Source organism: Lepidochelys kempii, chromosome 25 (genome assembly GCF_965140285.1).
Source record: "Lepidochelys kempii isolate rLepKem1 chromosome 25, rLepKem1.hap1, whole genome shotgun sequence".
Lineage (NCBI taxonomy): Eukaryota > Metazoa > Chordata > Testudines > Cheloniidae > Lepidochelys > Lepidochelys kempii.
Genome location: NC_136404.1, coordinates 16744081 through 16766614, shown reverse-complemented (window position 1 = coordinate 16766614; position 22534 = coordinate 16744081). Strand labels below are relative to the sequence as shown.

The window sequence follows — 22534 nt, the reverse complement described above, 5'->3', positions numbered from 1 at the left end:
AGAGCAGCGCCATGCCATGACGGGGGCATGCTAGGATTTAGAGCAGCGTGCGTCAAGGGTGCTCTCCCCTCGGAGCTCTGGGGATCGTTACTTGGAGGGACCCCCACTGCAAAGCCAGGGGCTTGGCTGTCATGCGAGTGTGCTCCCCTGGGCTGTTATCAAACGTGTTTCCTTTTCCTGTGGTCTCTTTCCCTCTCCCAGCCTGGCTTCTCTGTTAGCTTCCCTGTTCTGGACCAAACTTCAAGTGCAGTTTGTTGGCGGCACGGAAATGTCTGGGTAATGTTCTTCCCCCTCCATTGCTGTGTTTGGCCAACAAAGCACGGATTGACCCAGGGACCTCCAGAGCTGGAAGCACAAGTCTCGACAGGTTGAGCTACAGTCAGACTCTTGAGCAGGATCTGGTTCAGGGAGGGACATGTAATAGGCACTGACCGGTAGGTTTTACCATCTTCATCTTCCCTGGAGCCAGCCGGGATCCGAAGCCCCTTGGCATCGGCTGTTTTCATGGTCATTCCCATGTGGGACCAGAACTGAAATGTCTGAGCCCGCGGCCGTTTTCGTGGTCTTTCCATCCAGGGCTGCTCTTTCCAGCAGGCTTCAGCATCTCCGAGGAGTTTTGGCTAACGTCAGGACCAAGCACGAACTGCGAACCTGTCCACATTCGCCCGTTGCTAGGGTAACCCCTGTGCAGCTATTGCACACAGATTTGCTTTGGGAATTGGCAAACGTGCTGAGGAAACCGGAGGGAATAAACTTGCCACAGGGCCAAGATTTGTCTTGTGCGCTTGCTGGTCTCCTGTGTCATGTGGGGGTGGGGGAATGCTCTTAATGCCCTATCTTCTTTACGAAGCGGGGCTGGTTCTCCCCAGTTGCAGCCTCAGTCCCAAGGCTGCTACCCTGAGAGAAAAGGGGCCAGCTGGCTTCTTGCTCCAGAATTACCGCTCTCTCTTTCAGGGAGAATCAGCCAGGGGGCCTGGGAAGACACTGGAGCGGGGCAACGTTATTAGGCCCAAACTTTTTTTTGTTTTTGGCAAGAAAACAGATTCGGCAACCCTGAAGCAGTTGACGAATTTGTGTCAAATGGTTCATTTTAACCCTCTCCCCCCCGATCCAAATGTTCCATTGCAACATTCGTTTCCATTTTTTGGTTCAAAATGACTCTTTGGAAAGTTCCTTTGATTTGATGGTGTCACGGAGTGTGGGGGAGTCCAGGCCCTGCACCCCTCTTCCTGGGATTCACTGAGACTCTCAGCCAGCCAGTAAAACAGAAGGTTTATTGGACAACAGGAACACAGTTCAAAACAGAGCTTGTGGGTACACCCAGGACCCCTCAGTCAAGTCCTTCTGGGGGAGCAGGGAGCTTAGACCCCAGCCCTGGGGTTCCCTGTGTTCCTCCCCCCAGCCCCAAACTGAAACTAACCCCCCCCACCCCCCCAGCAGGCTCTCTCCTGCAGCCTGTCTTCACATTCCTGGGCAGAGGTGTTACCTCCCCCTCCCCCTCCTGGCTCAGGTGACAGGCTCTCAGGTCTCCCATCCCCAGGGCACATTCCCAGGTCCCCCCTCCCTGCTGAGTCACATCGTCACAGATGGTTGCAAAAAAAATCTCAGTGTGCCCCCAAATCAAACCTGAACGTTTAATATCCGATCAAAGGAACCACCGGGGTTTTTACTTTTGGAATTTACAAAAAAAAAAAAAGGGAAAAATTCCATTTTTGGTTCGACCTCCAAACAGATTTTCCCCCTGATTTGGATGGAATTGTTGGCGAACGAAAACCCTGTCATTCGCCTGTTGGAGATGTGCTTACTGGCTGGAGAAAGCCTTCTGGCTCTTTCCAAGAGAGTTTTGGGGAAGTCACTGAGCACCTTTGGGGGCTGGATTCTGGGTAACTACGCAGCCACTGGTCCAACAGTGGCATTATCTCTGCACTTCTTTATCCCACGGCTTCTAAGGTGAGCAGGGCGTCCTGACCCAGGACCATGTGTTGGAGATCTCCTCTCCCACGCACACCTGCTACCTACTGAGCAACAGGCCAGAACTAACAAGTGGGTCAAACCTACCTGGACCAGGTCATTCCATAGCGTGTGACACAGGCACTTGTCAAGGCTTTATGGGCTGTTGCAGAGACACGATGTAGAAGATTTATAGAGGACGTCACTGTGGATGGAGTGTAACATCTGTCAATATACTGCAGTATCTAGCATCCTCACATGCATCTGCAACAGGCAGTCTTGCCTTGGCCTGCTTAAGAATTATTATCGTGCTTAAAGGACTTAGAGCTATAGCTCGCCATTCATCCTGAAGGACACCAGAGTGCATTACCAATGTGTGTACAGGCATTGCTTTGCCAGCCACTGAAATGCACCCGCCCCTGGGGTGGAGCATGGCAGCTGTTTAGTAGCCACACCGCATTGCTACGCCATGTCCGAAGGGCCAGTTCCTCCCCTGTCTCTCCATTGACGCCAATGGAGATAGACTGATTTACACCCACTGGGGATCTGGCCGGAAGTGAAGGAAATACCACCTTCCCATTTAAAGAGTGGGCTGGGCAGGGAGGCGTGGGAGTTAAGGAGATAGAATGCAGTGATCCAAACTGAAACTCTACCAGGCCACAGGGTGTGATGCCCCGAGCCCTACCGCACCTCAAAGGGTTTGAGTCAACAGATGTCTAGCAGCGAACAGCTCGTTAGTGGAAGAAGCCTGTCTGCAGACAGATGTTTTCCTGCTGCATCCCAGCTTCCCTAAGGGATGCGAGGTGCAAAGCTACTGAAAGGTATGTGTGGGGGTGGGTGAGTCAGCTCCCCTCCTAACTACTGCAGCAGAAACTTCTGTTCCGTGACACACTATTGCTTTTCACTTTGGATCGTCAGCCGAACTGTCACAAGCCCCCACGTCTGAGTCGGTTCAGTCTTTGATTCCTGCTTTCACCTGAGCGCAGCAAAACCCGAGTCCAGGTGCGGGCTGGCCTTTGCTGGAGCAGATTTTAATGCAAAACCTAAATGTCAGCTCATAAATATTTAGCTCGAGATCTTTCCACAGCAAATTTGCTCAGCAGGGGCTGAGACAGAGTGAAGAGCGAGAAGGTAACGAGAAGGGGGCCTGATTCTCATTCACGCCCAGGCCCTTCTATGTGGCTCTGCCACTTGTATGTGGCATTTGTACCCACTTTAAAGCCCCTTCGCACTGCCAGTGTGGTGCAAAAGGGGTCTTAGTGGAAATAGAATAAGGTTCATATTTCCTTAACAAAGATGGGGCCAGATTCTATGGTGATGTAAGCAGCAGGGAAAGTTCCGTGTGGGGTGTAAGCTGATCAGAAACCAGCTGAGCATGGTAAAGTGGGGTAACGAGCACTAATTGTGCATGCGATGGGTTTGTATGGTTGGGAGTGCAGGAGCTTGGGAAAGCAGCGCCCTCCCCCTCCCCAGGTGCGATGCAGCGCAAATCTGTCCTCACTGGACCCTGAACCTTCCAGCTAGCCCTATGTGGTGTGTACCCGACACCCATTGTCCAACACACACACACACACCCCGGCCCCACAAATGCCAAGGCAGTGCCTAGCCATCTTAGGGATGTGCTGGCAGGACAGGGGGCTCAGTCACGGTGCTGCCATCAGAGACAATGTGAACCACGCAGCTAAACCCTCCTCGCCCCACTGGCAGCTTCCGGCGGGGAATGGTCTTGTGCCAGCCTGGCTGCAATTCCCAGCTCTGTCCCCCCCAGGCGAGGCGAGCTTGACCCTGCTGGTGGCTTCCATCTTTCAGAAGCAGCATCACCAGCCCCTCGGGTGGCCCTGTGCTTCCTGTGCTCAATTCAGGAGGGTGCTGGCGGGGAGTCCCATCTGGCAGTGAACCTACAGGACAGCAGCCAGTCGCCACCAGGCTTCCAGAGAGAGACAGAAGGCCCGGGCGCCCCCCGGGAGGAAAGAGGAGATCATTTGTGGAGTCAGAGAGGAACTGGATCAGCCTACTCTGTCTAAGGTCTCCTCCCCTCCTCTCTGCCACCGCTGGGATGAGGCCAGATCCTTTTCTGAAGGCCTCCCTCTCTGGAGCTGCATTGCCTAGAGAAGCCAATGCAGCTGTAAATTACAACCCTTTCACGGCAAACTCTGGGTGCTTTCCAGCAGGACCAGAGCTTGGCTAATGCTGGCCCCCACTGGCTGAGTCAACAACATAGCAGGCCACTGGCCATGGCCATTCCCTGGGAAGACCCAGGGAGAAGGCAGCTGAGGATAACCAGAGAACAACAGCTGACTAGAGCCAGCTGCTCCCAACCTGCCTGGTGCTCACTTTCCATACTGAGCTGATACCAACTTAGGGCAGAATAAATGATTTACATGGAAACTGGAGGAGGCAGCTGGGAGCTGCTTTTCTGTTGAAATTAACATCACCTTTCCCTTCTGTTTGCAAAGCTCGGAGGCCGACGCTCTCCAGTTCTTAGCCGGTAACATCAGCTTTTACTCCCACAAGAAGGGAGCCTGTATTTACCAAGCGGCCAGTTTTGTTCTTTGCCCAGCGGCTGGGTAAGATCTTGGAGATGTAGTAGCGAGTCAGGCCTGGAGTTCAGTCCATCTGTCTGCCAGATGTTCTCCTCAAGTATGACCCTCCCATCTTGACTTACCTGGGAGATGACACTTCCCGTCCTGCTGCTGTGAGATCTAGCAGCCCACTTCTTTGTAATTGGGTCAAGGCAGGTATTATGCCCAGGCAGCCTCTTTGGGAACTGCTCTTTGGTGCCACCAGATTCCACCCCGCATCTTTTTGGAGGTAGCATCCCCGTGCTGCAGTCCAAACACGGTGACAGGCGGAGCAGGTTGGCAGACGGACAGACTCCACAGCATTCTCCTCCCATTTTGAGTGACTGTAGGATTCTTCTTCACTTCCTGTCTCAAGCTGCTGTGTAGTGTAGTTCAACAGCTGGGTAAGGGGATTCAAATCAAAACTCAGACCTCTACAGGGTCCTGAATTCTCTTACTCAGGGTCCGGGCCTAGTACTGGGCGCAATGGGGCTGTGACTTTATTTGGGGTCTCTAGTGGAGCTGGGCAAACACTTAGTAAAGTTCTCCAAAAAAAAAAAAAGCAGATTTTGGGCGACTGAAACAACTTGCGAATTTGGGCCAAATTGGGTGAATAGTTTCAGTTAAATAAAATAAAATTCCTCATTTTTAAAAGTCTAAATGGCTCATTTTGACATTTCATCTAGAAACAAACCATTTCCCTTCGAAAACGTCAGTCAGAATCGATGCTTCCTTTGACGCGAATGAAATGTTCTCAGCTTCAGGCGAAAAATGGAAAAGGGCCCGTTTGGGTTTGAAAGGGACCGAATTTCTTTTCAGCTCGGCCACCAAACTGAAAAATCGGTTCTTCACTGAGCCCCAGTCTCCACTCACTACAGGGCTAATAAATAAATTAATGAGACAAGCCCAAACCCTGGATCCAGAGACCCTGAATTTTGGGGGCAGTTTGGAACTAGAGCATTTGTGGCCCAGCGGTGGCTGGAAGAAGTGTCCAAACTTTTGGGTGGCTTTTCTGAACTCAGCCTCAGCAGGATTTTGTCTGTCACTAGGAGAGATTATCCCACACAAGACCGAGCAGGGAATATTCCTTCTTGGTGCATCACAGTTGTGTGTGGGAGGGCCCCTTGCCGCATTTATAGCTGGGATGTACATCTGCTAGCCCAAGATTTCCTCCAACCTTTAGATCATCCGACAAACACCTTGCTTTTTAACTAGAACTCAGTAAGTAAATATTGACCTGGAATCAGGCGGCTCTAACAAGCAGCTCCAGATTCTGCAGACTTCAGTGGTAAAATGTCAAACACATTCAGAGATGCAGGCTGGGTATTGTCTGTTCTGCACGGGGGTCTGAGAATTCAGTTTCCCTGCCCAGTGTCAATGGTCCGTGGTTAGTTTTATAACTGTAGCAGTCTTCAGAGCTACTAACTGGAACTGTGGACCCAGGATTGTGCTGTCACAGTGAACTGGGAGACTCACCAACCCGTCGTCTCAGAACACCTGGGTTTTCCACAGGGCTCTTCCACACAGGAAGTCTGATGAGATCACTGCTCTGGGGGGCTGGCGGAGGGTAGGGCTGGGGTGTGATCAAGCTTAAATTATCTTTTTAGACCAAAGAACCTGAATTTGGAGAGTTCTAAAACAATAAATATATCCCAGGGGTTGTTTTTGTTTTGTTTTTTGTTTTTGCATTTTTCTCTCTCAGAACCAAGCTGTTTGAATGGTGATTCCAGCAAAGGCTAAAAGGCTGATCAGAGCATGAGGAGGAGTCTTCCTCCCTTTGCCCCCTTCTCCGCTCAGAAAGCCCTGGCCTTGTGGCTAAGGCACTGGGCTGGAGCTCAGGAGATGTGGGTTTGATTCTGGACTCTGCTAGACTCCCTGACCTTGGGCAAGTCACTGCATCTCTCTGGGCCTCACCCCACCCTGGGGCTAATGATCCTTCCTGTGGCCGTCTTGTCTATTTAAACAGTGAGCTCTTAGGGTCTGTCTCTTCCCCCTGTGCCTATGCAGGGCCTGGCACCGTGGGGTTCTCAGCTCAGGTGGGGCTTCTCCCTGCTACTGAAATAATGAGCAGGGGCAGCGCTCATGTCTCCTGAGTATCCTGTCAGGGCCGCGATTCCCCCTGTCCTGGACTCAGAGTCTCAAACCCCACAAATTCATTGCAGGGGGTGACGGATGCCTGGGGTGGCAGAGTACAGGTAGGGGGCCATGCAGAGCGGTTCCAGGAGCTGAGCTAGGCCCTGAAACAGCCGATGGGGCGAGATCCTATCAGCGCTTCCTCAAATGAAGGCCAAACCTGCCAAGGGGAAAAATGAACCCTTCACTTGTCCGGCGTGATACGCAAAGTGGGATTCGATCCCCCCGCTCTCCTCTGCGGCATTAGGAGAGCCCCGTGCAGCCCCTTCAAACCAGAACCCCGCTGCATGTGGGCCCCTTGGTCCTTTCGACAGGACACGTGAGCACCTGAACAATTTCTCCTGCGGAGAAGGGTTTGGAAACCAAATGGAGAGAGGCCTGAGTCACGAGGTCAGGCTCCAGGTCCAGATCAGCATCTGACGCCGGGAGCCACTGGGGCGTTTGGAGTCAGATCAGCCTTGCAGCTGGGCCCCAGCTGGAGAGTTCGGCTCCACATCCAGGCACGGCTCTGAGGTTCCCAAGCCTTTGGGAGATGGAGTTTGGTGTTCTGGGGCTGGGGGTTGGGCCTGGTTGCTGTGGGTCTGGTGTTCCAGGTCTGGAGGCTCAGAGCCCAGTGGTCAGGTCCGCTTTCCCCAAGGTGACTCCTTAGAGAGCCACGGTATGGAGGTGGGTGGTTGTCAGCGACCCTCCAGCGGCTCAAAGTGCAGCTGTGGGGCTGGGTGGGGCTGAGCCACAAACTGACTTTGTGGCATTTGAAATGCACAGCAGAATTCCCTGGTTCATCCTCAGCTCCATCCTGGTTAAATGTGGCCTTTGGAGCCCTAAGGACCCCACCCCAGTGAAGACGGTCCTTGCCCAAGAGCTCCAAGCCCTACGCACACGAATACAATCTGCCCAGTGTTCTGATTAACCCTCAGCAGCATCCCCTCTGCAGTGAGCTCAGCAGCAGCATCCTCCCCGTACAGATGGGGAAACTGAGGCACCGAGAGGGGTCCCATCAGCCAGAGCTGGGACTGGCACCCGGTGGCTCCTGGCTGCATGGTGCAATCAGTCGTGCTGCAGAGATTTGCTTCAGCCGTGGCCGTTCCTGTCAGCTGCTGGCTGTTTGCTGGGACATTAAGCAGATGGCAATGGGACCAAGGCTTTCCATTCTCCTTCTTCCTCCCGCTGTTGTTTTTGGATTCCTTGGGCACCTTCAATTATTTCATCTGGGTTAAACTGCTTGCGCAGGACGTCAACTTTTTATTTTCTTTAAAAAAATGTGATCTGAGGTTACGAACTCCAGGGGAAAATGCTCTCCCGTTCCCAGAGAGCCGGGCCGGCCGCTGGAGGGGGAAAGGGGACCCGTCTCTGCTGGATGCAAAGCTTATTGTGAGCCATTCAATGTTCCAAGCACTGGAGTCAGCTGCAGCGCCCTGTTACCCGGTGCCTGTGGCAGAACTGGGGGTACCCAGTGCCCTAGGGAGACGGCTGCTTGCATGGGGATCCAGTGTATCCATGCAAACCAGGCCTCCCCTGGCAGGGAGCCTGGAGCTGGAGGAAGGCATGGCCCAGTTTCCTCCCCATCTATCAACAGAATCCATGGGGAAGGCAGCTTGGCACCTCATCCCTACCTGGCCCCCGCTTGTTGCTTGGAGCGGAGCATTGTTAACAAGAGTCCAGCCACGAATTCCAAAACCCAGCTGTGTTTATTAGGAGGGAGGAATTGCACAGCAGGAGCCCCATGGAGAGCACCATGTGCCATCTGCTGATGCCAGTGGCAGACTTCCCAAAGAGCCCGCAGACAATGCCCGCATCTTGTCGTTCGCTGGCTCGAAGGTTGCAGCATTAGAACAAGCGAGCCCTGGCTGATCTCCCAGGGAAGGAGGCTGTTACCTCGGGGAGCTTTGTTTCCCTCCCGGAGCTTTTGAGGCTCTTGGGAGATGATGCCAGGGCAGTGGAGACATGAGCCTGATTTCCGTTGCACCTGGGGCCTTCCACCCCACAGACGCCTGAAGATCTGTGGGCTTCGTGGGACCCCTACAGAGGACAGGGGCATCTGCTTCACTCCCTGGGCTGCCTGTCTCCTCCACTGGCTCCTGCCCCAAACTCACCACACTGGTGGGAGAAGGGGGAAGTTCCACGCCACGTGAAATCTGACCCACCTGGCCACAGCTGCCCCGGACACACAGAGCCCTGGCCCCACACGAAGAGGCTGTTGCAGGATCTGGGAAAGGGGGAGCATGCCCACTCCAGGCCCCATTTGCACCTGCTCTGGCCCCCTTTTGCCAGCCTACTGCTCACCCAGTTGGCACGGCTCGCTGACCTGGCAACCTGGTAGAGACAGTCAGATTTGCAAGGCGGGGGAGGGAGGCTACGGCTCAGCTGGTCCGTGCTAAAATAGTTGATCGCGCTCTTTATAATGGGCCATTCTTAAGCTGGCTGCTCCTGGGGCTGGCTGCCTTGTGCCGCCTTGCTAGTCTCTGGTCGCAAAGGCCCCCCGGGCTACAGGGCTGGCCTGCAAGGGGACAGGCGACATGTACGAGTTTCCCTGGGGTTGGCGGGGAGAATGCCACTTAGGACGGCTGCCGTGCACAGAGTGAGAGTGGTGAGCTCGTCGGTCTCTGGGCTTGCTCAGGCACGCTCTGTCTTCATGGACGGCAGCAGGGATGCCTAGAAATCAGACTCCTCCAGCTCACCGCCATGCTCACGCCCAGCGGCCCCGTTCTGCTACCGGGGCCACGTGGGGCAGGGATTTGTCCCGGTGGCTGAAAATGTTTTTGGAATCCAGGGGTGGGGGCATTTGACTCGTTTGCTGCAATTGCTCCTGTGACGTTCTGGGGTGCAATCCAGACTGGTGAGGGGCTGGCACCTCTTACCCTGTAACCCTGAGTGCCTCCCGCTGCCTGGCCACGGTGGCGCTCTGCCTGGGGTGCCCACAGCCAGCACCAAGTGTGCACTCTGCCTGCTACTGGGAAGCCCTGGGCTGATGCTTTGGAGCCTGCCTGCAATGCCACAGATTTCCCCTGGCTTCCCCCAGCCTTGGGTCACACCTGGTACAGTGACTCCACCCTCTGCCCCAGAAAGGTGTGTTCTGAAGCCTCCAGCCCAGTCCTGGGACAATCAGATGTTAAGGTTCGTTGCCCTTTTCAGGAGTCAATAGTCAACAGTTTGCTACTTTAACTGGAGTTACCAAACAGTTCAGTTTAAAGACACGTTCCTGTGGAAAGGCCTGGTTACCAACTCCCCCGCCATACCTGGGTCAAACACATTCCAGTGTGTATCCCCATAGCGCTTACTCCCCACTGCCTACACACGTCCCAAGACTATCAGTGATCGGCGGCGAGTTATTAGTTTTCACCTCACCAGGTGTATTTTGTACAGAGATTATTACAGTGGCCTGTAGGGTGCGAATGCAAGGGTCACAGTTTTCCATTAGAACAGCCTAAAAAAGCCACGGTCCCTTTCTTGCGGTTCTGACCCACCTGGGTTTGCAGCCTTCTGAATTTCTGGTCGAACGAACCCCAAATCTCAGCTACATGCTTGGGTCAAAGCAGAGTACCGAGTTGCACCTGGCTTTGCACCAAGTTGGCCCTATGATAAGATAACTGGCTCTGTGGATGAGGGAAAAGCAATGGACATGATATATCTTGACTTTAGCAAAGCTTTTGATACAGTATCCCACAGTATGCTTGCCAGGAAATTAAAGAAGTATGGATTGGATGATGGACTATAAAGTGGATAGAAAGCTGGCTAGATTGTCGGGCTCAACGGGCAGTGATCAACGGCTCAGTGTCTAGTTGGCAGCCGCTATCAAGCGGAGTTCCCCAAGGGTCAGTCTTGGGGCCAGTTTTGTTCAACATCTTTATCAGTGATCTGGATGATGGGATGGACTGCACCTTCAGCAAGTTCGCAGATGACCCTAAGATGGGGGGATAGATAGATACGCTGGAGGGTAGTGATAGGGTCCAGAGGGACCTAGACAAATTGGAGGATTGGGCCAAAAGAAATCTGATGAGGTTCAACAAGGACAAGTGCAGTGCACTGAGGAAGAATCCCATGCACTGCGACAGGCTGGGGACCGACTGGCTAACCGGCAGTTCTGCAGAAAAGGACCTGGGGATTACAATGGATGAGAAGCTGGATATGAGTCAACAGTGTGCCCTTGTTGCCAGGAAGGCTAATGGCATATTGGGCTGCATTAATAGGAGCATTGCCAGCAGATCTTAAGCCTGGAGCCCACATCTGGAGTACTGTGTCCAGTTTTGAGACCCCCACTACAGAACGGATGTGGACAAATTGGAGAGAATCCAGCAGAGGGCAACAAAAATGATCAGGGAGCTGGGGCACATGACTCATGAGGAGAGGCTGAGGGAACTGGAATTGTTTAGTCTGTAGAAGAGAAGAGTGAGGGGGGATTTGATAGCAGCCTTCAACTACCTGAAGGGGGGTTCCAAAGAGGATGGAGCTCGGCTGTTCTCAGTGGTAGCAGATGACCGAACAAGGAGCCATGGTCTCAAGTTGCAGTGGGGGAGGTTTAGGTTGGATATTAGGATACACTATTTCACTAGGAGGGTGGTGAAGCACTGGAATGGGTTACCTCGGGAGGTGGTGGAATCTCCTTCCTTAGAGGTTTTTAAGGCCTGGCTTGACAAAGCCCTGGCTGGGGTGATTTAGTTGGTGTTGGTCCTGCTTCAAGCAAGGGATTGGATTAGATGACCTTCTAAGGTCTCTTCCAACCCTGATATTCTATGATTCTATTGTTACTAGATGAGATTTGGCTCTATTTTGGGGACTGTTTGAACCTGACCGGTCTTTGTTGCAAAAGCTGGTGAAGCTTAGCAGCCTTCCGGATTTCTCCTGTGGCAGCTCTCAGAGCCCCAGTCAGGAATGGACTCGGAGCTGCACAGATAAAGAGAAAGGCACGGTCCCTGCCCAGTGATCTTACAATCTAATTAAAGACAGGACACGCCAGGGGCATGTAGTACACATTAGAGGGGAGAGAGTACCAGCAAAGGGACGCATGGCTCCATGGACTAGCTGCATACCTCACTTGCCATCTGGCAAGGAATACGGCAGGCAGAGGAGGGGAGAACAGATTTGCATTTGTGGGGAGGCCCACGTGGCCAGGGGCCTTTCCCCAGGGGCCTGAAAGTGTCTCTTTCCAGCCCCACGTGTGCAAAGCTTTGTCAAAATCCAGTTACGTAAATGGGGGGAAATATAAAGAAGGTGCATTAAGCACACCCCTCCGTGGGAGAGCATGGCTAGCGGACAGTTGTTAATAGGAGTATTAGACAGATATTCTTCCCTATCCAGGCAGGCTTTTATTAATCACCTTCCTCTGCTATCTTTGAGCCGCAGGATTAATTCTGGCCCTGGCAATGGGCCGTCTGTTCAGAAGCACACCCGCCAGCCGCTGGGATTTATAAAACCAGCCCCTTCTATTTTCAGCTGTCGCTTAAAACCCCTCGAAGCAGCTCCTGCTTCTGCTCAGCCAGTCCCCAGGGAAACTCCCGAGCGGAGAGTGCCTGGGAACGTGCAGGACCCTCCAAAGCGCAGCTGCCAAGAAGGTTATAGTTAGAAGCTGATCTTCACTGTCCTGCACACGATTTGACTCACCCCTCTTCCCCCGAGACCTAGCTCCACATTTATCGGCTACAGCCGCTCACTTCCCACTCCCTGTCTCCCGGGGCAGAATCGTCGGCCCAGCCCAGCTCTGCCCCACCCGCCAGCAGTTGCGTGGAATGCACCGCTGGCTCTGACAATGGCTAGCAGGTGAGCTCCGTGCCAGGGCTACGGGGACAGCTGACCCCTGGACAGCGGAGTGCAGAAAGGTGACCGGACAGGCCACCTCTGCAGTGAGCAGTGCATTGTGGGACCACAGCGGGAGGGCTGTTTGCACACTTCCTCTCCACCAAGACTCAACTGAGTGACCACTTGTTTCTGTTTATGCTCCGTATTGCAATAACACCTAGGAGCCCAGGCATGGCCCAGGCCCACGTTGTGCTGGGCTCTGCACAAAGCCAGAACAAAAAGACAGTCCCTGCCCCAAAGTTTTCCAGGTTGAGTAAATCTAGCCTTGTCCCTGAGTAAGGCTTCACCCCTGGCTGGAATCACTTGATGGACAGGCTGTGAAAAGTTATTTCCGCCCCTTGTCTGCCACATCAACTTATTTATTTGTATGACAGCAGCACCTAGAGACCAGGGTCCCATTGTGCCAGGAGCTGTACGTACACCTAGGCAGCCCCTGCCCCAAGGAGCTAACAATCTAAATGGACAAGACAAAAGGTAGGACGGGAAACAGAGGCACCCCAGCGGGACTTTACTGACAGAGCCAGGGATTGATCAGCGGTCCCCTAGTCTGATGTTCTAGCCACTAGGCAATGCTGCGTCTAGGCGTGCCCAATTAGAGGGTGACCTCTCTGCTGGAGACGAGGCCTCAGCTGTGTTAATGAGGGGGAATAAAAACGAACAGATTGTAGCAGAAACTTCCTCCCAGCCACAAGTCTCCTCCGTACGTCAGGCAGGGAATAATTGCTTCTCAATGCCCCGTTCAGTCTCATGGCATCCAGATCCCGGAGCCCTGGCTCACCGCACTGGCACCTTTGGACAGGGTAAGGTCCTCAACTGCGTGTTTCTGTCACGACGAAAGCTCGGGGGATAAACGCGATTCAGTCTTGCCTTTTACATGGCGCAGGACAGGACAGAGCTCTGAAGGTCATTCTCGCCCCGTTTCCAGGAGAAAATAGGTGCCCATGTGTTTGTACAGCTTGGCCTTCATAAACAGAGAGAGAAGATTTATGGATCAAAGATAGCTTTGTGTCTTATGAGGGCGAAGGCTCAGTAGCGCCACTGTATTTAGGGCTGGCTCAGCTTTTCCATTCTAAGCCTCTGTGCCAGCCTGTGCCCCCCCCCCCCTTTAAGGGCACAACAATTTGTTTTGGGAAGAGAAACATTTGGGAGTTGAGCTCCTCGATCCTCTGTGGCCTTGGCTGCGCGAGGCTGGCTGGGCGTGCCCAAGCATTCTCCCCGGGAGAGCCGCATGCCCGGTAGTGCGGCTCTTTATTTCTGTAGCCTGGCCGATGAATTGTTCTGCAGCCCGGGAGGGTGGCAGGCGGCGGGGGAAGGTACCGATTTGTGCAGGAGGAGGGCGGGTTGGAGGCACGCTCCTGGGGGTCAGGAACCTGAGGGTCAGGAGCTCTGGGGACTTAGCTGGAGGAAAGGGTGCGCCGGCCCTGTGAAAATCGGGCCCCTGGGCTAGAATCAAACTTTTGCCACCATGTGACCGTGGGCGGTTGTTGTTATTTGTAATAGAGGAGCAACTAAAGTCCCCAGCTGAGCTGCCAGCCCTGCTGTGTCAGGGGCTGCAGAGACACACCGTGAGCCACAGTCCCCGCCCCAAAGGGCTCACAGTCTAACTAGCCAACCCATGGGAGAAAGGAAGCGTCATTGTCCCTCTCGGACAGAGGGGAAGCCCAGAGCGGGAAAGTGACTTGCCCAAAGTCACCCAGTGCATCTGTGGCAAAGCCCAGGGTTAAACCAAGAGCTCCTGATTCCCAGCCCAGTGTCTTACCCTCAAGGCTAGCCTTCCTCTCAAAGCATCTAGGGGAGAAAAGCAATCCTCAACACCCTCTGGACTCCAGGCCTTTAGTTGCTGTGCTGCCTCAGTTTACCTAGGTGTGAAATGCGGGTAACATTGTCTTCATTAATGCTATCATGTACCTTGAGAACCAGTCAGCCATCACTGTGAGAGCTGGTTCACTCTCCACCTTCCTGCCAAGCCTCTGGGCACATCCCGAACGGACTGAGCAAAGTTCATTGACCCAGATGGTTTTGGCAAAAAATTCAGATTTGGTGACACCAAAACATTTTGTGAATTTGTATCAATTTCAGCTGAGTCTTGAGCTAACCCCTGAAAACAAACCAAAAAAATCAAAATGTTCAGATATTTTTTTGACTCGAAACAACTTTTTGTTTCAAAATTTCCTTTGTCTTTATTGTTAGAAAATGTAAAAAGAAAAGAAGCGCTCCATGTTCGACCTGAAACGGATTTTTTCCCAACTTTTTGATTTGCCAAAAATGATGTTTTCAGTTTGCCCCAAAACAATGTTTAAAACCAATTCAGACTTGCTGGTGAACTGAAAAATCCGTCGATCCCTGAGCTCCAATCCCGACCGCGGCGCTTGCCGGGAACGGCCTCATGGCTGCAAAGAGCGGTCTCAGGCCCCAAGGAGGGGGCTCATGGAGCAGTGTCTTCTCTCTGTCTCTGCCCCTCCTTCCCAGCAATGGTGACATTCCCTCCTCCTGGAGCCAGGAGACTCCGGAAACATGGCAGTGCCCAAAGTCTGGAGTCCCCGCCAAGGTGCAGCGGAGCCAGCCAGGGCCCAGGGACTGAAAAGCTTGTTCAGGGCATCAGGAACCATAAATAGTTTGTGCAGTTTGGTTGTGTCCGGTGTTTGGATGGAACTAGAGGCCAGACTCCAAGAGCAGGAAAAATCAGCCAATGGATAAATAGGAGGCTTTGCCTGCGGTCTCTGTGCAACTGGGTAATTTTCAGACTGCTTTTGCTCCGTCCAGCAGGGCCACAGCGAGTGAGACAGTTAGGAGCCTGCCAAGCTGCCCTGCTCCTCTGCATCAGCTCCTTTGTGCACGGGCTCCATGCTTGCTAGATGGCTGCTGGGGCTGGGAGTACATCATGTCTCGCGGGGTGCTTCCAGCCTGACTTACGTGTCCCAGTGTGGGGGCTAACGGGTCCCGTGCTCCTGGGGTCACCGTCTTTCAGATAAGTCTGGCGGCCCCTCTGGGACCACGTTGTGCAACCATTGAGGTGTGAATCCCGGTGGCCTGGCTAAATTCCAGGCGGTGTAACGCCATTCTGCCTTCCCCACTCCATTGCAGTTTCATCTGGATACAGCACACTTCTCCACTTCCTATTCTAAACCACTGGTGTAGCGTTGCTGTGCCCTGTTAAACAGCTGCTGTGTTCCAATCCAGAGGTGGCTCCATTTCAGCAGTGGATGCAGTTTTTCCTGTCTCTGCTTATGGATCTAGGCACCTTGGGGATGGAAGGCCAGAGAGAGACATGGGAGGTTTTTCCTACCATGGGGCCCAAGCTGATATGAATGGGGACGGAGATCAGATTGAGTGACGCTGCAGGGTTTTGATCCCATTGTTTTTCTCTGCGCTGCAGGTGTTCCCTTTGCCATCCCTCCCAAGGAAGCAGCCCACAGTGCTTGTGGTGTGTGGTCCCGATCAGAACGGTGCCATCGGCTTGGTGTGCGCGCGGCATTTGCGGGTGTTTGTAAGTATCCTTAACAAATCAATCATCCGCCACCTTCCTTGTGGCTCCTAGGGGTGGGTGGCCCCACGCTGCAATCTCAGTAGCCCTTCTCTGGGCCTCCCGGTGCCCTGACTATCACTTGGCTGGATTCTCTTCTCTTCCCATTGGCGTCAGTGAGCGCACTCCTGATTAACATGGGTGTAAGCGAGAGGAGACTTGATCCCATGGCCTCTCGATCCATGCTAGCGGCCGGGACAGAGGCAGCTCTTTGGTTCCTCAGCATAGCTGCCCCTGTTAATTCATTCATCAGAGGTTCTTCACCTGCAGCAGGAGATGCAAGGACGGGGACAGATCCCTGTTCTGCATCACCAGTTGGCACCTGACTCAGATCCGCAGGGCCCAGGGTGAGACACTTAGGGGCTCTTTGGGGGCCCAGGAAATGCTGAGACTATTTCCCAGAGGACAAATTTCCACATGGCAAACTCAACCGGTGCCCCTGGCGGGGCCTGGCACCTCTGTGGGCAGCCCTCGCAGAGAGACCCAGGACTGAGTGGGTCAGAGAGATTAGACCCTTATCTATCCGTTCAGAGCTTAGGGGTGGGTGAGGCCCCCGCTTTCACTGTCTCTGGCCACCTGTTCTGCGGACAGGCGCCATTCGCCAGTACTAAAATCCCCTGTAGCAACCTTTCTTTGTTACTGGAGCCCTGGGGCAACCAGGGAAGGGCCTGGGGGCAGCTAACCTGATCTTGCAATGAGATCCAGAGAGTGGAAGCTAATGCAGTTTGGGGGCTGCGTGACATGAGCAGGTCTGATATCCCATCTGCTAGAGGGCAGACAGCAGCCTGTGCATTCAATGGGCCCGATTCTCAGCTGCTCCATTCCCACCCTGGGACATGCTGGGGGAGGTGGGACTTCGGGGTGGCTGAGGAGCTGTAGCCACCATTGTGCTTACCATGTTCTGAGCACCCCCACGCTCCCAGAGCGAATGAGAGCAGCCCCAGGGCTGCTCTAATTTGTGCTCTGCTTCCTGTGGCCCCTAGGAATGGGAGGATAACCCTAGTCAGCGTGCTCTCCCCAGTGCCAGGGCTGGTGCAGATCCTTTATGTCCAATGTGCAGAGGCATCCCAGCATGCTCTAGGTGAGACCCCTTGTCTGTACTGCTGCACACAGAGTCCGCCGGGTCCAGCTCTGGGCTAGAAGCCAGTCGCAACACTGCAGGAAATTCAGGAGCCGCTAAACGCTGCCAGAGCTGACTGACAAATAAAGATCAGACAAGCTAAATACAGCAACTCTCAGCGAAAATCCCATGGGAAAGGGTCGGGCAGGGCGCGAGGGAATGGAGCAGAGAAAGCTAAGAATAGCGCAGGCTGCTCCTCCAGAGCCCCGGGCCCCGGTGGCGTGATCCGTCTGACCAGGGCATGTCTCCTAGGGGGTCGGGACAGCGGTTACAGTCAATGCGCTGCAGGATGCGGCCAGGAACGCTGCTGCGATAGACGCATGAGGCTGGTGCTGGGAGCTCGCTAGCTGAGCGGCACTTTCCCAGCTTGGACCAAGGGCTGCCCACCGCTCAGCTGCGCTCCACTCTCTGTGTCCCAGGAGCGCAGCGGTCTCCCTGCCAGATGTCACAGCAGCAGGGAGTTAGGGGGTGTGTGGGGGCGCTGGGGATCGCCCTCCCTGTAAACTCGGGGGTGGCTTGTCTTTCCCGGCTCTCTCACACCCCGGGAAGGGCAGGGGGGATCTGTCCCATGTCATGCTGCAATCTCTTGTAAGTGCTGTCAGTCGGAGAGGTCCCAGCGTGGTGCAAAGCCAGGCAGGCCCAGCGGCAAACACCGAATGGGAGCAAATGCAGCATCTCCCTGGACGCCTGCTAACGCCACCTGCCTGTCTCTCTTCAGCGCTCCCTGTATTCCAGCAATCAGGGGCAAGAGCACCTCCTGCTCCATTAATCCTGGCTAACTCAGGCTAGAATCACGCCAGGCTCCCAGGGAGGAACCAGCTGGGTCCTGTAACCACGAGCGTCATCCAGCCATTCCTCCCCCTGATCCCTGAGGGGCTGTGGGAAGCCCCCAGGAGCCCTCCCAGACAAGCCCCTGGGGCTCTGCCAGCGGGTTAGACCCAGCTCCTTCTTTCAATACAAAGCTCATCCACTTGCCTGCTGCAAACTCGACCCAGAGGCCCATTTCCACGCCCCAGAGAAAAGCCCAGGACCAGCACTGGGCACGGTCAGGAGCTGGTCTGGTGAGAAAAGCACTGCCCCGTGCCCCTGCTTTGAGTGCTCTGCAAAGAGTGATTAAAACCCAACTCCCCTGCGGGGTGCAGGATTCTCCCTGCTCGTCTAATGGGGTGATGGGGCACCGAGAGGCAAAGCGACTTGCCTGAAGTTGCTCAGGGAATTGCATCTTCCAGTGGAACCCAGGAGTCAGCCTGAGTCCCTTCTCCACAGCAACAAGACCACCCTTCCCACCCCTCTGGTAGCCATCTGCTGGGCCAGTCATTCCGAGTGGGCCTCCCAGCTGAATAACCCCCCTGCAGCCGTTGGCTTAGTGCCATGGCGGTTCCCGAGCCAGCGCCCACTGGGCTCAGGGCGAGTCTTTCTAGTGATGCCGGGAGCGCTGGACTGGGCCCCGGGAGGAAGTGGGGTTTTTTACCCAGGAAAACTTTTGCCCAAATAAATTTGTTCATCTTTAAGGTGCCACCGGACTCCAGGTTGTTTTTGTGAATACAGACTACCACAGCTACCTCTCTGATACTGGGCCCCAGGAGATTCCCTTTCTGCCTGTGGCCCTTTCAGATGCTGGGGGAGGGGAAGCAGAGGTCCAAAGGTGCTGGATTGCCTGCAGCTGCCAGTCAAGGTGGGGCAGAGGAAGGAAGGGGCTGGGGTGGGAAGAGGCCTTTTGGGTGCAGGTTAAAGTGTTCTCTCCTCCCTCAGGAATACGAGCCGACCATCTTTTACCCCAAGCGGTCCCTGAATTCCCTGTATCGGGATTTCACCACCCAGTGTGAAAAGATGGACATCCCCTTCCTCTCGTACCTGCCGACGGAGGTGAGCGACGCCCCGGTGGCACGGAGCACGGGGGTGTGTGCGTGCGTGCACGCGGTCCCCCTCCCCTTTACTCTGCCCACCCCGCCGGCTGAGCCGTCCCCCATTCAGATCCAGCCCACGCGCTCTCCAGCCACGTGGGAGGCACAAGCGCCCCACCAGAAACCCAAACTTAACAGCCAAAGTTCTTCCAGGGTTTAGAGCCGTCACCCCGCAGCAAAGTCTGGCTTGAGCTAGTGCTGGGTGTCGGGGAGCAGGTTTCTGCAACCTGACGCAGTGGGGGCTTTATAGGCACTGGGGACCTTGGGAGACTTTCAAATGGCCATTGGGGGCATCCTCGGTGCAGGATTCACCAAGCTGCTGCTGTGCCTAAAGGAAGCGACTTCGGATCATTTCAACTGCGCCGTGCCGAGCTCTCCTTTCCCAAGGGAGCCGGCCCAGGGGGTTTCCCTGATCAGCCCCCGCGAGGCTTTGTCTGGCGGCTGCACACGGTGGTGCTGCAGGGAGGCAGGTGTGTCCAAGGGCTTAAAGAACATCAGGTTTTCAGCTCTTTTTAAAGAGCGCCCCCTAATGGTGTGGGCTGCCTTGCTGCAGCCTGGGCTCTGACTCCAGCCCAGAGCATGGGTGGAGTGAGGGGGATTTGGAAGGGTTTTTTGGCCGTGCCAATCACATGCGTCCGAGCAGAGCCTCTCAGCTCTAACTCTCCTCCGGGCAGGGACTGTCTTTTCTCTCTGTGTTTGTACAGTGTCTAGCACAATGGGGGTGTGGGCCATGCCTGGGTCTCCTAGCGCTATAGTAATACAAATAATTAATAATCCTACTTAGATGCAGTTCTCTCAATACGGGTAAGAAGGAAGGCACAGGGGCTCCTAGGTTAAACCACCCGGGGTCTAATACTGGTGTGAGGGGAACCCAAAAGCTGAGATTATGGGGAAAAGGAGAGTGCAGACTAGATTTGAGGTGTAGTCCGTGCAGAGACAGTTATGGCCTTTTGTTCAGGCATCTGATCCGAGCATCAGGGTTCCAAAAACGCCAAACGGCGAGTGTGATCCGCTCGCTGCTGGAAAAGGAATTACTGAGTCTTATTTCCTACCTTCCCAAACAAACACTGCCAGATATTTTATTTTTTAAACATTGGACTCGGTTAAAGGAATGTGACCTCAAATTACTGTCCTGTGTGGCTCCATTCCACTGTATGGGCAAGAGCACAGTTGCTTTAAAACCCTTTGGGGTTTTGGTCCCAGATTCTGCCGCAGGCTCTGGAAATGCACAGTAGGAGAAGTTTCTAGTTACAGCAACAATAAGATCAAATATGTTCAATTTAAAACCTGTTACAACCTGGCTCCTTTTGGGGGCAGTGTTTTTTTTAAGCTGTGCCATAGAAGTTCAGCATCAGGACAGAAAAAAAATAAAAAACCCTGTAAAAATAATTTTTTACACCCTTGCTTCTGGCCAGCGCACCAGGTTTTCACTCTGACGTCCTAGGTGTTAGCAGCTTTCACTAACCCTCTGGGAGACCAGGCCTGCTAACTTTAATCTTGTGATTTCGTCATTCCGGGAAGCCACCTGTCACTCCAATGCCTGTGGTCAGGCCTTAAAGAGAAACCTCCATGGGAGAACAACAATCGAAAATGACACAGATGAATCAAGCTGGCTTTCTTGCTGCATTCAGAAGTCCGAGCGCTCTCTCTTGCTCTGCCTTCGTCTTTGGAGACATCCCCCAGGGAATGTTCCTCTTCGTTGTGGGCCCCGGCCATTTGTGATCATTAAAGATCCTCTGGGAATTTTTGTAAGAGCCGGAGTGTGCTGCCCAGACTCCAGGTGTGGCAATTTCCAGCTTGCTTTCCTATAGCCCCCTGCATGGGATTAGTCTTCACTTCCTGGCCTAAACTTCAGAAGCCATGTTGCTACGTGCAGTTAGACAGCTGGAGCCTGATGGTCTTTCATCATGCCCGTTGGATGACACCCAGTCCACTGCTGTCACACCAACCGGGGGCAATGGCTCATGGCTACAGCTTCTAACCGAACCCAGTAGCTGCAGCCACCACCTACCGACACCCCACCCGGCCTGCGGCTAGAGTGCGCACCCTAACACCGAACAATGCTTGATACAAGCCACATGTGCTTACTTCTCCTGCCGAGCCCCTTCCTGAGCCCCCTGCAATAGATATACACTGCCCACAGCTGTTCTCTCTCCATTGCTCTGAGCTGGCTGGACTGTTTGCAGAGGTTGATCTTCAGTGCTGGGCTGGGCAAAAGTTCCCAGCTAATCTGGAAGGCAGCTGGTCCTTTTATCTGCATCCAGGGCATGTTGTAGGGGGACACTTCACTGAGGGGAGAAGGCTCTGTGAGATGCTTCTCTTTCTCATTGAATGGTACTGTCAGATGTTAGGGGCTTGCAGCTCTCATGGAGCCAGTGGGCTGACAGCATCTGTTCTGTCTCTATAGGAGTAACAGGGAGAGGGAAAGTGGCCACGGAGAGCTCGGCAGGCAGAGGGGATGGGGCTGTGCCCCAGCAGGAGGGTCTGTACAGGGAGAACATGGGGGAGGGCGGCCAGGACCGTGAGTCAGCAGCCCTGTGCACTGGACCGGGTGCACTCGGTCACCTTGGCCTTTGTGTGCGCGGGAGTCCACAGGGGGCTTATGGGCTGGATGAAGCCTTCCTGCCAGGTGCTGTGAGGCTCGGGCTGGCAGATGGGTGGTTTCTGACTGGGTCCCGTCCCCTCCAGGTCCAGCTGATCAATGACGCCTACAACATGGTGATTGACGCCATCCTAGGAGCCGACGCTGAGCCGGGGGAGGTGAAGGAGCCTTATGCCAGCATCTTAGGCACCCTGAAACAGATCCGGATCCCCATCATCAGCCTGGATGTGCCCTCAGGTGGGGATCCCAGAGCCTCCCCGGGGGGGATCCCCGCATCTCGCCTTATCCTCTCCTATTGGCACTTGCTCTCCCCACCGCGCACCCGAGAGTCCTCAGCCCTGGTTACCCGCCTTTCGCCACATCATGTCCATGTGGCTGCAGGTCTCCCCCCCACCAGCCACATGATCTTACTTCCCCCTCCCCTTCTGGTCCTCCCAACCCCCTCTCTGTGGTCCCATCCCCTTCCTGCTTGTCCTTTCCTGCCCTTGGAATAGCCAGCAGGATCCGATCCACCAGGCAGCCCTGACCCATCCAGGGATGGTCGTCTTGTCCTCTGGCATGGGGCAGGGCCTTTGTCCTGGGTTGCAAAATGCTGGGCACAGCCAGTCTAACAATACTATTTCCTCAGGAAGGGCTGATCACTAGCCACTCCGGTAAGGACTCCTCCACCTCCCGCTTCTCTCTTGACACCCTCTGCAGCCAGGGACCCCTGGGGTTACTGGTTACATGCTAAGAGCAGCTTCAAGAAGAGCAAACCCCAGGCCAGATCAGTCATGTCATCGTGTGCATAAGAGCAGAGGACGGATAGGACTCCTGGGCGCTGTTCCCAGGTCTGGGAGGGAAGTAAGTTTTAGTGGGATAGCTAGGGGAGGCTGGGAGTCAGGCCTCTTGGGTTCTGTTCTCAGGTCTGAGAGAGAAGTGAGGTTTAGTGGGATAGCTAGGGGAGGC

At 54.3% G+C, this 22534-nt stretch overlaps 1 protein-coding gene across 3 annotated transcripts in view; it reads left to right on the top strand.

Moving 5' to 3' along the window:
• The window catches only part of LOC140903134 (NADH dehydrogenase [ubiquinone] 1 alpha subcomplex subunit 13), a 57174-nt gene that overhangs the window by 31935 nt on the left and 2705 nt on the right, over positions 1-22534 (top strand). For all 3 annotated transcript variants that reach the window (XM_073323968.2, XM_073323970.2, XM_073323969.2), the window contains 3 exons: positions 15814-15924; positions 18833-18946; positions 21673-21823. In XM_073323968.2, the coding sequence (XP_073180069.1) occupies positions 15814-15924; positions 18833-18946; positions 21673-21823 (376 nt within the window). The remainder of the gene's footprint in view (positions 1-15813; positions 15925-18832; positions 18947-21672; positions 21824-22534) is intronic.